Here is a 16,653-nt window from a genome sequence, read left to right as displayed (position 1 = left end):
AGGAGTAAAAGTGAGCAACCCACAGCACTAAACACTAATTCAGTGACCAGTGTAGTGGGCAATTTTAGGAAGCTGTCCTAGCCCTGCCTTGGCTTGCTCACACGCTGAGATGATTTTCACATTTTGAAAACTGTTTCAATTACTTTATTCAGTGATTTATTCAAGGATAGAAGAGCCAAGACTTCCTAGCATTTCATGCCCACACAGTCCGGTATTGTATTTAAACAGAAGTGCTGTTTCTGTATATGCTCTCATTTTATTTGCTGATTTGATGGAGCTTAATGCTTAATGTGTGTCTGTATTTTTGTGTGTGTATATATATCTCTATAGTTTAGATGAGGTAAGCAACTCATAAAATGGTTAAGGAAGTATTGGTACTTAATATTTGAGATATAAAAGGAAGAGGTAAATTGATTTACTATACTATTAATAAATTTCATACACATTTCAGTTCCCTTTTTCTATATGCAGAATAGCTCAAAGCCAGCATAACTTCTTTAAGCAATGTAATTTGACTCTGGGTCTAAATTTTTACAGGGTTAGTATTTTTATTTGCTTTTAAGGTTCTCTCTTAACCATCCATAAAGCTGGGGCATCTTTTCATAAGGTCCTGTTCTTTCACACCTTGCTTGAGAAAAGCTCTTCTCTGCCCTTGACAAATGCATCTTGCCCATTTGCATCCATCTGTTCAGAATGCCTCCTGGAAGTGGGTTTTCCTCATCAGATGCTTCAGCTAGAGCAGCATCTCTGTGCTGGTCCCTCTTTTGCCTTCACCACAGAAATAGGATGACCGTCTTAAGATTCTTTCCACCCTGTCCCCATTTTACATTTCTTCTCACTTGTTAGTAGTAGTTTGGCTGTTGGCCCACCACTCCCCATGATGCTACATTGTGCACAGGTGAAATGTTGAGAGGTACCTTTCTGCCTTCTCCAGTTTTAAAACTCCCTTTTACAGAAAAATTGTAAGGAAGATACGAAAGGCCCTTGGAGATCTACTAACACAGGGCAGGAATTACGTGAGCTGGTGCAGCACAGGGCTCCACAGCCTGCCTTTGCTTCTCATCTGAAGCTTCAGGGCTCTGTAGGGAATCTTGAACCAGAGATCTTGGTTTAATAAAAGCATTTCCACCTGCACCCAGCTGACATGCTGCATTGCCAAATAAAAGGAGGGAACTGAAGGACTGTAGGGATGGATTTTGAAGCGAAGTCAGGCTGTGAACGCTGTGGCACAGTGAGTGAAATGGGGGGTTCTGTCACAGGATTTGCTGTGATGCTTTGATTTAAATGTAGCCATGCTTAAAAGTGTTGTTAGACTGTTTATCTCCGTGAGGAACACTCTTCTTTAGTGGAGAGCACTGACTTGGCTTCAGATGCTGTAGGAAACCAAGCTTTAGTTGCCACTATAAAAGCGAATCCCAGGATTAGCATCTAATATGGATGATATATATATTTCTTTTCTGGACTCTTCACTCTGAAGCTTTTAGATGACCAAAAAAATTTATCTTGGGTAGCTTCAAACAGAACAAATGAGCAATAAACTAGAAATAGAGCCTATAGAAGAGAGAAATGGATATTTGGTCTGGGAAGTAATTCTCTTAAAATCAGGCACTTCAGGTGAGAGGAAAGCTGGCGTGTCTGGGTGCAGCCTGATAAAATCTGTTGCAGTGGAGAGGACACATAAAGAAAAGACCCCTTTTGTCTGTTAGTTTAATAAAATATTCTATTTGCATGCTTCCTGAGTTGAAACATTGTCCAGTATAAACTGTAATCACTGCCAAATACAAAATCAGGTCATTCTGTGGTCTTTTCCTCCTTTTAAAAACAGATAGGGTTTTATCCTAAAATTAGCTATATAAATCATGGCTGAAGTTGTTATTGTTCTGCCTCGGCAATAGCACTGATGTTCTTAACCCATATATTTTCTAGCAGTGCTGTTTCCCTGATTTAAAAACGAAAGTAAAGGCTGAAAATGCATCATGCACTTTGCAGCTGGAATGTCCAAGTTGTGCAGTCTGGGTGAGATCAGACTGTCTGCTAACTTCAGTGAGCTCAGTGTAGCTGTTGATAGTAGGAATGTTTTATTCCCAGCCTGCTGTAATGCTGTCAGCAGCTACCACTGACTTTTTATTTCCCATATATTAGGCAGAGACTTTGTAAGAATTCAGAAATCTGAAGTTTCAATGACATTAGATGCATCATCTTCTCAAATGCTGTGTTTTTTTCCTGTAGGACCACAAATCTAGCAGGTTGGATTGAGAGATGAAAGAGGTTTCTCAGGTCTGCAGAGATGTAGGAGAGAGAGACTGTCTCCTCTCTAGGAGCTTCACAAAATAAGTGGAAGCAGCAGAGAAATACATATAGACAGGGGATAGCAAGAGAACAGCTGCAACATGATCAGAACTTAAGGTTTTGCTGGGTTAGTTTTAGCTTTGATCAGTCCCTAAAACAGATTTGCTGTGTTGTCACAAACTCTTGATAGTGTGGGTTCAGATTAAGTGACCAGGGCAGGGAAGAAATGGGGTAGTGCTGATTGATGTTGATTTTACTACTTACAGCACCAGGGTTTGAGACTCCCTGCGCTGGAGATGCCACACTCCAAATTTTGCTTTTCCATCTCGTCCTTCACACTACCAACTGCATGGCCAAAACTGAATTGCCTTTTTCCTGGATCAGGTTATTCCCTGATCCACTGAGCACCAGTGGCAGCCCCAGACAGGCTTTTGGCAGCCTGTATCAATGCCATTATTAACAAACAAGGGCAAACCCTCAGTGAACATGAGGTCTGCTCTTGATGCTGAGGTTCTCCTCTCTTACCAGCTCTCTCTCTTCCTTATTCCCTTCCCCACTTTGTGGTTTTCCTTGGAAGGTGATTTTGCCCTTCCTCACCACGTTTTCCAGGCTGTTTAAAGATGTTTCCTGTACACCATCTTTAGCATTACACAATGGTCTTGTATTCTGGTTTTGAATGGTGCTAACCTTCCTTTCCTCATTGAATGGCCACAGAACTAATTGGATACTGTGGATCAGTATCAGCATGATAAAGGACTCCTATTGCTGTCTCAACAGCTTTTTCATTTGCAACTGTTTACCCACCCCTTAAGGTGTCTGCATCACCCTGATGCACTTAACAGTTCAGGGTACATGTGGCTTTGTCATCATCATTCCATTTTCCTAATGTGCCTGATGTCCAAGCGGGGCCACTTTGGAGACTATCCTGGCCAGTGAAATACTGATTTTTCTGCTGCAGTAACTGGAACAGTGATTTCTCTTTTTCAAACATCTCCCTGTAGAGTTAGCCTTTCACACTGTTTCAAGTCTGGATGACTTACCTGGCTTGTCACTCAGCTCAAAAGAATGATGGGATATTAATGGCCAAGAAGGTCGTGTGCCTTTTTGGGAGAGAATTAATGTTTTCCAGCTGAGAGCAAGGTCTTACCTTAATAGATTCTCGTGGGTGAATAGTGTGTTCTATGGAAAGCCTGCAGTGACTCAGAAAGGATCTCTTTGTGTGACTGTATGACACGTTTAGGGTGGAGTTAAGCAGCTTCCTTGGGCTTGAGCTACAAGATTACCTTCAGCATATGAATGGAGCACGGTGTTCAAAGGCACAGACAAAGCTCAGGTATTTCTTTCAAGGCCTGTGGAAAAACTTCACAGCAGTGCTCAGAATTCAACCTTGATGAAAACAAAGTGGCATGCAGCAGTCCAGGGCTTGCCCATTACTTGGACAAGACTTTACCTGCAGTGTGTTTTTTCATTTTGTGGATAGTTAAAATCCTTCTTCTAGTCCATGATCTCTGAGGCTGTTGGCCAGGGGAAGTAGGGGACAAGGTCTGTGTTTTGGAAGTGCACATTTGTCGCCTTTAATTCAAACTCATTCCAAAATTCACTGCAAAGGCTTTGTTTGTTTTGCATTTGAAAGCATTTACAGCACTTCAGTCAGTTAAGGGTTGTTTGGAGGAATCTGCATTTTTGGCCAGTATGGCTGTCATCATATTTCTGTCCCAAAGCACTTATTGTAGTGGAAGCACTGAGTTTAGTGGGATTTTTTGGGTGAGAGCACCTCTTTGAATGTTTGACTTACATGTTATCCCTCTTCGTGCACCCTGGGATGTAAATGAAGGTGAGGTATCAAACCATGCCTTCTGCTGTTCTGGTGAAGACAATCTTTCTGGCTCTGGTAGGTAGATCACATTCTACTTCTGCTCGGGACAGACAGTGAGGAGAACTGCAGCTATGCCATGTTATTTTGACTTGAGATGTTTGTAGTTAAGCTGATGTTTCTGTTCCTGCACCTCAGGGATGCTGCCAGGCACTGTCTTCCTGCCTTGCTGCCACTGCTTCCTAGGAAATCACAGAGGGACCTGAAAGCTCTCATCAGTGTGCAGGATGTGTTGCATGTGCAATTTTCACATAAGCCTCAAGAGTTTAAGAGCTGATACAACTTTTTTACTTGCACAGAAGAAGTGGTATCTGACTTGTCTTGGATAAAGTGTTTGCAATGAATAGTGAGTAACAATATAGAGACCTACTGGGAGTTTCCTAACTTTATCCCAGAGGTCATCACACTTAAGTAACAAGTGAATGAATAAAATGAACTTGAAAAGCTCCATTTGATTCTCTAGAGAAAAGGATAAATCTGTCATTAGCAGAAATGAGCGTGCTAATTGTTTGCTTAAATATTCTTTTCCTGAACATTTTGTCTTACAACTGGCATAGAAGTCATTTAGTCAATGTGATGAAATTCAAATTTAAATTGAAATGAGCCTTGAAATTCAGGAGCAGATAGGCAACTCCAACATTCATCTTTTACTCAGAATGCCAAATTGCTCTTGCTGCTAGCTGTTGCTCTATCCCTTAAGAGTTTAATGCTTTCCAACCTCGGCAGTTTCCAAAGCTGCAGTTTTTCTGGTAGCTCATTCAAAGGAATTGCTCTTTGGAATGACATCCTTTGTAATGGCTTCCTGTGTTTCCTCCTGTTCAGACTGGTGCACAGATTAGCTGTTCCAGCCTTTTATTTGGGTACTGTGCTTCCATGCTAACTGGTGAAGACTGTCACATTGCTCAGGAGAATCTGTAACTGGTGAGTGCAGTGTGGGCTCTCATCTCAAAGGCCTCTTTTCGTAGTGTCTGAGCATCTAAACATTGCATGAGTTTTTAAGAGCAGAGTTTTGAATGTTTGGGCAAGGTTCCTGTTAGCCAATTAAATCTCAAGAAGAAGACAAGAAGTGAGCCTGTAGGTGCTTGTGCAAATCCAGTTGCTCTTCACGCGTTGCTTCTTTTCCACGTGGGATACCTGTGTATCATCATATGCTTTCCTGTGCTTGTTTCCCTGTATACATAATCCACCATACCTTTGGTTTAAGCCTTCTTATCTGAAGCTTGGATTTTAGCAATTGGGACACTATATTTAATACCCTTCCTCTCTTCCAGTGGAGCCTGCTGCGAGGTCAGTTTAGGTAATGAATCACATCGTCATCTCCAGAACCTAGTTAAGAAGGCTAATACCTCCTCAGGCTAGTGAAGCAAAATGTAGTTCTGGACTAAAATCAGGTTTGACTGATAATTTGGCAGACTCAGGTTCTCAGGAGCGTGCGCTTTCCTTTCCTTAGAGCCACTTTGACTGCTCTCAAGCCTGTTTGGTTCTCTTTGTATGATGTCTGCTAATACAACAGAAACCTGAAAGCTATTGCTTCATGAATGCACTCTTAAAATCTTAGGGAGGATGTTCCTGTTTACATCTGTCCTTTGTAATGCCTCAAGCTCTTGTCTACATGATCTTGACCTCTTGGAGTGTGTGGTTCCAGGGAATCTGACTGTGCTGCCCTTTCCCTCCATCACAGCTCCATGACTTGTGCAACTTTGATTCTTTCAAGAGCCAGAGCTGACACGGCTTTTGCAGTAAGAAGAGTATTTGTTGTGTGCAGTACGTATCTTGAATTGAGAGAGATGCGTTCAGCAAATGGCACGGTGTTTTTGGCTTTGATAGATGAACCCAGCTCTCTTTGTACAAATAAAGACTCCTGGTGCTCATGTAAGAAGTTTCATCTCTTCCAAGGTCTGGTACATTTAAACAGCATGGATTGAAGCGCCTTTTACCATAAAATGGCTGTTCTTCAGATGTTCTAGGTGTCATAAAATTTATTTTGGATATCAGGTTACAGGGACTAGTGCATGTAGAGTTATGCATGTTACATAGCCAGTAAGAAAAGCTGGGTTAGGAGCATAATTGAATGCTGCCTCTGAACAGTGCATAATTATTTTCTCCTCCTTCAGATGTAAAGAATGAATTCTTTCCAAAGCTGCAGGTTATTACTGCTGTTGTCTTCATTAGTTTTGTAGCATTAGTAAACCTTGCTTGGGTGTACTGAATATTTCGTTTCTCCAACAAGTCTGATAGATGACAATCCTTGAATTGCACAAAAGCCGTCTATACCTCGTTCCTGTGAGAAATTGCTGTAGCTCTTCAGAACCATAAAGGTCAAAGTTTCAAAAGAGTTCTAGAGAAATCTCTTTTGCTTCCCTCTCCCATCAGAGCCCTTTTCTCAACTGATTAATATCTAATGTTTTATGTCTCCTCCTTCTCTCCTTAATACAAGACAAGTTATTTAGGGTGCAGGCTTTATGGGCTGCTCTGTCAAAAGCTTTAGACAAGTCAGTAAAAAAATGTCCCCACTGTGTAAAGACCATTATCCATAACCTGGCAAATATTGTCTGTGACTTTGAGCCGTAGGGAATCCGTGGAACACAGAGGTTAAAAACCCAGTTGGCAGTTCCCATCAAGGCTGCTGTTCTCTTCATCTGTTCAGCAGAGGGAGATATAGATCTTTAGAGGAATGCTAGTGCTGGTGTATATTTTTTTAAAAAATAGTACAGTGGGTGTGAGAGATGCAAATCACTGGCTGAAGCAGGGTATAGCCTTTCCTGCACAGCTCTGTCAAAATATTTCAAGTGCTGACCTGAAACCCTCTGCTGGCACATCCCTGAGCCTTTCTTTTGTAGAAGGAAAAGTAGAAGGGTCTTATTGTGATGTTGGTTTTGCCAGAGGTTAAACTGAGGCTACCAGACGTTCAATCTAAGCTCAGCTCTTTGTTTCAGTTTTCATGGAGTGGATCTTTCTCATGGTGCTCCTTTTATCATCCAGTTTGCTAAAAAGAACACTGTTGGTCATTTACCTTCTTCTCAAAGCTGTGTTCTTTGTTCGTTTAAATGAAGACCTGGGCTGGATTTCTGTTGAATACCCTAAATATGATTTTTTTGAGGGTGGATTTCCATTGGATTATGTAAATCGAATTTTTGGAGGCTGTTGCCCATCGTGTGTATTGCAGCGTAGGAAAATGAGATTAAGTTGTCATCCCCAAATACCCATGTGCCTTCCTCTGCTTTAGAAACTTCCTTTCATCTCCTTGCTAACATCACGGGCTCTGTAGCTTCCTCACTTTGAAGGGTTTTGTTTGGTTTCCTTTTTTTTTTTTTTTTAAGATTTTGCCACCAGCAAGATGAATCACACAGACCTTGCTTAATCTTGTACAGTCTTTAGAGCTCACGGAGGAGGTTTTTGCCTGCAGAGAAAATATGTATTGAATGCTTTCCTCAAGTTCAGTCCCTTTTAGGGTGGCCATTGAATGTTTGACACCTATGAAGATGGGGTGTGCAGGACCTCCCCAGGAGTCTGGTACCACTTGTAGAGAGAGCACTTGTCTAGACAGAACTCTGAGGGCAAATATGAACAAAGTGCCGCATCCCAAATCATCTTGGACACACACGAAATACAAAATAAGGGCATTGTTCCAGTTTGCTGCTGTGGACCAGAGCATTGCTTCTAGAAGAGATTGCTGAGATTCCCCCAGGGCTGCAGAAAATGGTTATTCAGAGGAAAACTGTTCCTTCGCTGCAAAGGAAACTTCAGGTACAAAGAAGAGGAAAAAGCAAATGCATCAAATGAGTAATTTTGTGTTAGTTATAGAAACAAAGCGCTTGCAGTTTCTGCTGGAACAAAAAATTGTGACTACAAAGCCATATCCAGCAAACATTTTAATGTGCCTGTGATAATGGCTGTTGAGATAAATTTTTCTTGCTCTATTTGGGCTTTTTTGGAAGGGAAAGTACAAACAGGAAAAATAAAAGATACCAGTTATCTTTGCCTGCGCTGCAGTGTTCTGAGGGGAGGTGTTGGGGTGAAATGGGTTGGTTTCTGCTGTCTGCTCCTCGTGTGATTTGTCATGCTGCAGGAGGGGAAATGGCACTCTGCGTTCTTCAGCAAGATGCTCTGGATAGCTCCATCTGCAAAGGTTCTTCTCTTTGGGCTCTATCAAACCCATCTTTAATCCCTTGCCTTTACAGTCAGGGAAATGGTTTGTACAGAGGGCACTGATGTCAACTTTACTGTTGTTGATGTTACCTAGTTTCTTCTTCAGAAAATTCTCGTGCTAATTTTTAGTGCAGAGCTTTATTCCTGTGACTTCAAGTCCACTTTTTCCTGTCCCTAATGCGTTGTCATCTCTTTTCTTGTCCTGAAGCATCTATTTCTTTTATGAAGTGGAAGCTATCACACTGTTCTCTCCCAGAAATGGTTTGTGGTAGGCCAAAGCCTGCACTGATCATATCCCATCCCAGTATTACTCTCTCAAGTGAAATAAATCTCTTTAAAGTGTTTGTTGGCTGGAAGGCTTCTTCACCATTCTTTGTCAAATGCCACCTGGCATTTCTGTTGCTGTAATAAAGACCCCTTTTTCTTCCCCACACTCTTTTCCTGTCCTGGAGGAGACCCAAGATTAAGAATTTTTTCTTAATCTTTTTTGGGGGAGGGGCTGGTGGGGGGTCACTGCATGAAGTTACACTTGTCTTGTTGGGTTGAATTATTCCCAAAGATGGAATGTTCAGCTGTCCTATGTCCCCGGTCCTCTCTCCAGAGCAAGACCCACATAGGGATGTTCAAACTCCAGCCTGCCTCTCTGCTGTAGGGAAGATGAAATCTCCACCCTAAGCTTTCTGAACAAAGCCACCTCAGTCAGATCTGCGAGTACTGTTGTTTGGTATTACAGGCTTGGCAGCAGTTAAAATTCAGCAGTTCATTTTCTTTTTAACTAGTAAGAAAAAAAAGTTGAATTAAAGGAGAGCTAAGGTTGTATGGCAGTGCTTCATGCCACCCCCATCGTGTGGGCGTAGACAGACAAAACCTGAAACATCTGAGAAGGCAGAAACTTGTGCAGCAAAACACAGCCTAAACATATTGCTGTAATGCTGAGAGGTGGGCTAATGCCTTGCCTTTCTTATGTCAATAGCAAATAGCTTAAGCAAGTTTGTATTAAAAAAAATTTCTCCCTAATCCTTTGACATAAGAGCAGTTTCAAGACAGCTGAGGGAAGAGTTTATAGAATTGTCTTTGGAAATGCTGGGAGCATGACTGAGTAGGACTCTTGAACACAATTATTTCACTTGGAAACTGAATCCAACTTTGCAGTCGTCCCACCTTTGACTGGGCAGTTGGACTGGCTGGATTTCAGAGGTCCCTTCCAACCTACAGTACTCCATGACTTTGAGGGCCCTTGAGCAAGAATGGATTTCTAACAGAAATTGCATTCTATATAGGATTAAGTTTCATTTGAGCTTCCCCATAATTAAATTGAGTTGTCTTTCAACCAGTCTTTGATATCATTGCCTTGGCAGGGAGGCTCCATTTCCTGGTTCCACTTTTTTTATTGATGGCTTTTGAGTTAGTCTGTAAGTAACTCTGGAGCTTGGTGGATGGCTTTGGTAGATTTCCTCTGGAATTAAAGGAAATGTGTTTTCAAGCATTTCATTTTCAAGGTTTGGGCTCTGATGGTAGCCATCTGCCTTTCCTCGGGTGTTTGAGGGAGCAGCACTTGGTCACGCAGCCCTTGTTCAGGTTTCTCTAAGGACCAAGGTACCCTAATGTGCCGTGCCATCCTTAGTGTACTGCATGGAAGTACAGCCATTTGAGTTTATTTTTAAATCAGGATGTTTTTCCTTTTTATTTCCTTCTTCTTTCTCCTCCCTAACAGAAGAAGAGTTTTTCCTTGTGAAAACTGAGGTTTCCTGTGAGCCTCCTGATCCTGTTTCCATTTTTAATGCAGCCAAAGACTTTACCTTTGTGGATGCAAGCTTCTTTTTTTATAGCAAGGAATCACACTGAGCCTGGCTGAAAAAGAGACTTCTGGTTAACCCATCTAAAGTTCTGTTGTTCTACCTCTTGTTTATCTGTGGGCAGCAAATACTCATCAAGATGGCTTATCCCCTCTTTCATGACTTACCACTTAGGGAAATAACAGCAGGTACTCTTTCCTTTTACCCAGAGACACTCAAAACAAGCTTTGATTTGAACCACTGTGCTCTGGACACGTGAAGGCATAAGGATGTAGTTACATTTTCCTGCTAAACAAGTTGCCTAGATACAATTCTCAGAGCCCTGAAAACGGAGTGATCTTGCTTACACTTGGTATACAGAGCAGAAACGAGTGAAAGGAAAGATCAATTTATGTAGGTAGATGTTTAAATATCTATAATTGGGTGTCAGCTATCCCCTTCAATGTTTGAGTGATAGAGGCTTCCTCAGGATCTCTGAAGTCATTTTTTTTAGCCAGTGGAAATAAAACCGAAATGGAATGTTACAAAGTCATGTCTCTCCTCTTCCATTCTGATGAAAAGCATTTTGTGGGCTTGTTTTATATCCTTCTATTTTGCTGTTCTTTTGGTTTCCCCAGGATAATCTAACTGATGGCGAGCAGAGGTATCTTGCACCAAGTTTGCTCTTACTCAGTTTGTCTTGTTAAACAAGTCGTTTAAATACACTCCCTCAGACTATAAACATCTCCTGTTGTTACTGCTGATGTACAGAGTTTCACTGGTGAAAACAAGCCAGACTTGATCCAAGCTCGAAGTTCCTATGGAGGAAAACAGACAAATGAAGAAGATGGGGCAGTCATGAGCTGAGGACGTGAGTTACTAGATGTAACAAATCAGATCATCATGGTCAGAGAAGCACAAGAGCACATTAGAGATTACACTCCAGCCTCAGTGTAAAACTTTTCAGTAAAAGATCTGTAGCACGAGGTGTGCAGGACTGCAGGCTGTAGCCAGAGCATTAATGCACGAAATTATTTTGACCTTTAGGTTTGCTGTTGAAGATATATTTTATTAAAAAAAAAAAAAAGTCCAAGATGTGCTTTAATCACAGGATACTTCTACCAGGCCACTTAATTAACATCTGGCTGCCTACCCGACAGCTCTGCATTTGAATATGGGCATCTTCTTGTCTGTGATATTCATCTGCTGTGGAACAAGGAGCACCACTTACATTCTCAAGTCTGTGAGCGCTGAGAAATCCAAGTAATGTAAAGGACTTATTTTTTTAATGGATCAATAATCTAAATATTGAGCAGTTGAGAAATGTGCATTTTTAAATGATTGAAATAAGAAAAATGGGCATTGATTCTCCAGCAATTTAGTTTTCCAGGAGAGAGCCACAGAACCTTTGTATGCAGCTCTTGGGGCTTTCTAGTTGTTACATCCTATGAATATAAAACTGTTGCATTGCAGGTAAATTTTTGTTTTGCTGTCCTTGGCTTGATATTCCTTCAAGTAAGTGGTTCTTGGTTGAAAAAAGCCTGGGGGGTCTTGTGAATTAGCTGATGCTGATTAATGTTCATGGTGAAGGTGGGTGAAACACAGGACCTAGAAGATGAATGTTACCTGGAATTGCTGGGTAGCTGGAGAGTGGGATTGCTCTGCTCTCTGGTTTTTGTGTGTGGCTGCCTGGTGTGTGCTGGTACTCAGTGAAAAATTGCTGGTCTGTGATGCCCTGTCATAACCCTCGCTGCTCTTTGTGGAGCTGCTGCTCATCAGTACACAGGAAGAGCTTTACAACAGGTGGTGTTGAACCTAAAGCCCGTGGGTAACAGCAGCTTTGTAAGTTTTAGTAACAAATCTAAATGTAAGGAAAATCACTTTTAGCAAAAACAGACTTTGTCCTTTTCTTTCTTTTGTTTAAATAACCAAAAATCCAAGATCCATCCCATTTTTCTGAACAACTCGGAGATTACCTAAGATGCTGCTGGCTCCATTAGCAATTCCCAATTCTCTTATTTTAGAAGTTCTTAAACCTGATTTCCTATGGCTGTGGTAACCACATCATGAGTTCATTTACTGCATCCCCACCCCTGCAACCAAGCTGAATCCAAGAATTGAGACTGAGGAGGTGCTGATCCCTTCACCTTGTTCAGCACAAACCCATCCTCCTCTTTCGCCCTTTGGCTGCCAGCTGGAGTCTTGTGAATTTATGAGCAGCTGAGCAGTGAGGGATGCCATCCTTTGCTGACACGGGTTGTATTTACTGAAGAGGTGGCAAGATCTCTCAGAAGTTTGGAGAAGTCTGAATTCTTGATGAGTTGTCACTAGATGGCTCAAAGGTGAAAGCAGCAGTGTCTTAAGGGAAACTAAGCTGAGCGTAATGGAAAAGCACTATTTAAAAACTCAGGCTTGTGGTCAGGGACCTCTCAGCAGCAATGGCAGAGCTTAGCTGCCCTTTTTGCCTTCTGAGACCACTTAAAAACAAATGTATAAAAAATAAAATGACTTCCCAGCAAACATTTGAATTCAGAAAACGTAGCAGCGGATTTCTGTCGTGCTCAGCTTCTGCAGTGACATTGAACTAGATGAGAATTGTTCTGGAGTGTTTAATTTGTTATGAAATATATAGATGTTCTTTCCCATTATTTCATAAATATTTAAATTAAGCCTGAATGCAGAAGAAAAGGTAAAGCAGGGAGCTGTTGCTGCCCAAGGGTTGGGTGGGCGGGAGGCTTTAACTCTGTAAATGTCAATTCTGAGATGAACTTATTCTAAGTGAGTTTTCTAGTTGGGGTGGAAACTGGCTGAATTATGATATTAATGTTCATTTTGAGGAGCAAACAAGAAGCAAATACCCCTGGTGTTGCTGGTTAGTAGTGGAGCATGCTCCCTGGTCTGCCAGGGATGCCGAGGGCAGGAGCCAGCGCTGGGATGCTGGATGAGCTTAAAGGTGGAGTTGAGGAAGTGTTTGATTCCCCTCATTGCCCACTCCATTTCCATTACCTTCAGCTGCCTCTTGGGAAAAACTCGTTTTCTGAGCCTCCTGGAGCAACCTGCCACCTCCCCTCAGACCTGCTGGTGTGCCAGGGATGCTGCCCATCCCAGACAATTCAGCCTCATCAAAGTCCACCAGGCAAGGCTTCTGCTGGGGTACCTGGGAGTTGTATTTTTCCCATTTAACTTCACTTTGGGGCTCTCTGCTTCCTCAGCAGATGGCATTTTTATCATGTTTTTTGCAAAGTCCATATGGCCTACAAGAGAGAGTATCTCTTTTAATTGTAAAACATGACCACCTGTTCAGATTTTAATGAATGCAGTGAGCATTCATCTTCATACAGCTACTTAAAAATAGCTGCTTCAATGGAATTAAAAAAAAAAACCAAAACACAAAAACAAACAAAAAGCTAAAACTCAGTTGGGCAGCAACACTTCGTCTGCTGAAATAATCAATTAATAATTAAGTGGCTAATTTTAGAGCCCAGTGGCCTTGCTGGTTCCCTCAGCCCCGTTGTGATTTGAGCAGACAGTGATTGATTGCCCTGCCGATGCCGAGAGGCACAGCCGTGCTGGGGCCAGATGCTGGCAGGCTCTGAGCTGTTTACTGGGATATTTGGAAGGTGAATGCAACTTCGTGGCTCTGCTCTGCAAATAGACTTGTCTGCCCTGCTATGGCTCTCTCCTCTCTGCATTGCTCCAGCTGCTCACATGCAGACATCTGCAGGTAGCCCTTTCCCTGCCTCTTTCTGAAGGATAAAATCTGGTGCTCAAAAAGGTGCCCTAATGATGGGCCAGCGTTGAAACTGTATGCAAAAATAGACTTGAAAGGCTTATCCACTAACTGATTCCTAATAAAAAGCCCTGCTAGAATCATTCTGCTCATTAAAATAGTAATTGCCAGTTAACTGTTTCATAGCTCCCACAGGTCTGCTCTATAGATGGAAAAACTGTGGAGTTTCTTGGCTCCAGCTTTCAGAGTAGAAGAGACCAGGATGCCCAAATCTTGCTGGAGTGTTAATGCTTAATTCAAAGTCCCTTAGAAAATTATCCCATTATTCAATAAGCCTGTTGCAACATCATGTTGTTCTACAGCTAATTAAAATACCCAAATGGTAGGAGCACAGTGGGATTTTGGTTATTTGGAGGTTTAATATTTCAGAGGTGAAAGGCACAGGAGCTCTTTAAAAGACTGCTTGGGGCGCAGCAGCTTCAGTGCTGATGGTAAAGGATGCAATAGCTGCTGGGTTTCAACACAACAGAGTAATTTGGCAGAGTAAGTGGTGGAGAAAACTTGGTGTGGTTGCTTGGAGTATCTGCTTTTACACCTTGAGGAGGAGGGCCAGAAATCCTCACCCAGAGAGGCCTGTGAGCCGGTCATCTGCAGAGAGTAAAGTGCTGGGGGCGGTGAGAGGGGAAGGTGGCTTGCCTTGTTTGATTGAAGGTACTTCTGACACAGCTCCTGCCCCATCCTGCCATGGCCACCAATTAGCTCCTTAATCTGGGGGAGGAGCTCCCCTTGCTGGTCCGATGGTGGTTGCAGTAGCTTGATTGATGTAAACCTGGTTATCTCTCAAACCACCTGGGGTTTTGAGGCAGCGGGTCTCTCAGCTGTACAGAAGACAACACCCAGCTTTGAAATGCTGTGTAAATACAAAAATAGCTGTAGCTATTGGCATTTAAGTTCATTTCTGTGTAATCTTTGTGATGAACTTCCACCAGTGGGACGTTATTTCAGTGGGAGGAGGGTCAGAGCAGTTTTCAGCTGATGTCTGGGTATCACAAGTTGCTCGGTGAGAGAGATGTCCAGCTTGGTTTCCATGTGTGTGGCCGTCCCTCCCTGCACTTCCAGAATATTCTGCAAGGGGTAATTAAATGAAATTCAACATTAAATGCTGAAAGTTGGGAGGGGAGCAGTTTATTAACCTTGTTGAGCTGGAAGGAGCGCTGGGAGGGTGTTTGGGGCTTGGGGCTCATGAGGTTTTCTCTTCTTGGTTTTCTGTTTTCTTGGGAATTGGTATTTAGTTGTGCAGAAAAGAAAATGTATCACTGATTCTGCTGTGACCCCTTTTATATGGTTGTGGCACTGGGGCACATCTGTGAATTAAATCTTAAGATGAACTGGAATTTAGTCTGTTCCCTCGTTAGCAGAAATGCTAATTCTTTCTTGATTAGTAATAAAGTCAGAGGAGAGAAGCAAAAAACAGAGGTATGAAGGTTATCCATCCAGAAGCAAGCATGGCAAATTTAATCCTGTTTTTCCACAATCCAGTTTAAGTAGGAGATTGAGTTTTTACCCTCGAGTTCTTCAAGTTTTCCAAGAGGGGACAGCTTGAGAAAGGGAAAGGAGGATGCTGGGAATTAGAAATAGCAGTTGGAGTGGCTGGGCAGGGAGGTGAGAAGGCAGGCAGAAGAGGTGAGAGCACTTTTAGCTGTTGCCTTGAACATGAGTCTTACGGGTACTTGGGCTTGGCAGGAGGACACGGGTACAGGCACACACAAGTGAATGCACGTTTTTCCCTTCCTGACCCTTTGAAAGGGAGCATGGACCCTTGTGGAGTGAATTTTGGGGCTGTTTTAGGAAGCCTGCCTAACCACTCTTGCTGTAGCGCAGACTGTTTATCCTAGATGGGGCTTGAAGTGAGAAGTGGAAGCTGCAGGCAGGATTTTTGCTGTGCTTCTTTTCCCGTGCGTCCTTCCCGACTGCTGAAGTTTCGCCCCTTTTCTTCCCTGTCTCCAGATCACTGTGTTCACTACTACGACCTTCGCAACACTAAGCAGCCCATCATGGTGTTCAAAGGGCATCGCAAGGCAGTCTCCTACGCAAAATTTGTGAGCGGGGAAGAAATCGTCTCTGCGTAAGTGTTGCCTTTTATGTAGGCTAAAATCTCCGCAGCCCTCGCTTCGCAGTGCTCTTCAGGGCTGGTGAGCACGTTCACCTGCGTGGGTGGCTGCTCTCACAGGCTGCTGTGCTTTTGGGAAGCAGATCGTTGCTTTTCTCTGAGTCAAAATTAGAAATTCATTCCTGGTGTCTCCTGGCTGTGCTCTGTCTTGTGGAGCTAAAATGCTCAAGAGGAATGTGAAGACAACTGGACGTGGCTCCTGTCCGCAAGCCCTGACTTTGGGAAGCTGCAGGTGAACTTTCCTCCCAGTGTGTGCACTGAGGATGCTTCTGACCAGAGCTCTGTGATAGAGAAAGCTGCTGGCAGAGCCCTGGCGATAATAATCTGCAGCAGAACGCAGCTAATGAGTGACAGAAGGGATCAAACGGTACTGCTATGTATATGGTCTGAAGAGGAGGTTTAGCCACAGCCTGAGAGCAACTCAAATAGGACTGACTGTTTGATCTGTTCTCTGATAATTTGTTATCTGCTCTGTGAAGGCACTTTTTAGCCTTATATTTGGGTTAGAAAGTAGACAAAGAGAAGCTGTGTTTTGTGGTTCTAATAAGCATGCAGCTTTTCAGCCAGGATAGACCATAAGATCTGCTGTGGAGGCCCTGAGGAACAATATTCTCCAGCTTCTGTTCAGTTACATGGCCAGATGTGTCTGCCCCAAAGCCAGATGTGG

General features: G+C 42.7%; 1 protein-coding gene across 2 annotated transcripts in view; it reads left to right on the top strand.

The window, feature by feature from the left end:
• The window catches only part of COP1 (COP1 E3 ubiquitin ligase), a 125,820-nt gene that overhangs the window by 71,298 nt on the left and 37,869 nt on the right, over window positions 1–16,653 (top strand). For both annotated transcript variants that reach the window (XM_039555938.1, XM_039555937.1), the window contains exon 16: window positions 15,824–15,941. In XM_039555938.1, coding sequence (XP_039411872.1) covers window positions 15,824–15,941 — 118 coding nt within the window. The remainder of the gene's footprint in view (window positions 1–15,823; window positions 15,942–16,653) is intronic.

Source organism: Corvus cornix, chromosome 8 (genome assembly GCF_000738735.6).
Source record: "Corvus cornix cornix isolate S_Up_H32 chromosome 8, ASM73873v5, whole genome shotgun sequence".
NCBI lineage: Eukaryota > Metazoa > Chordata > Aves > Passeriformes > Corvidae > Corvus > Corvus cornix.
The sequence above is the reverse complement of the archived record's forward strand: the minus strand, read 5'-3'. Positions and strand labels throughout refer to the sequence as shown.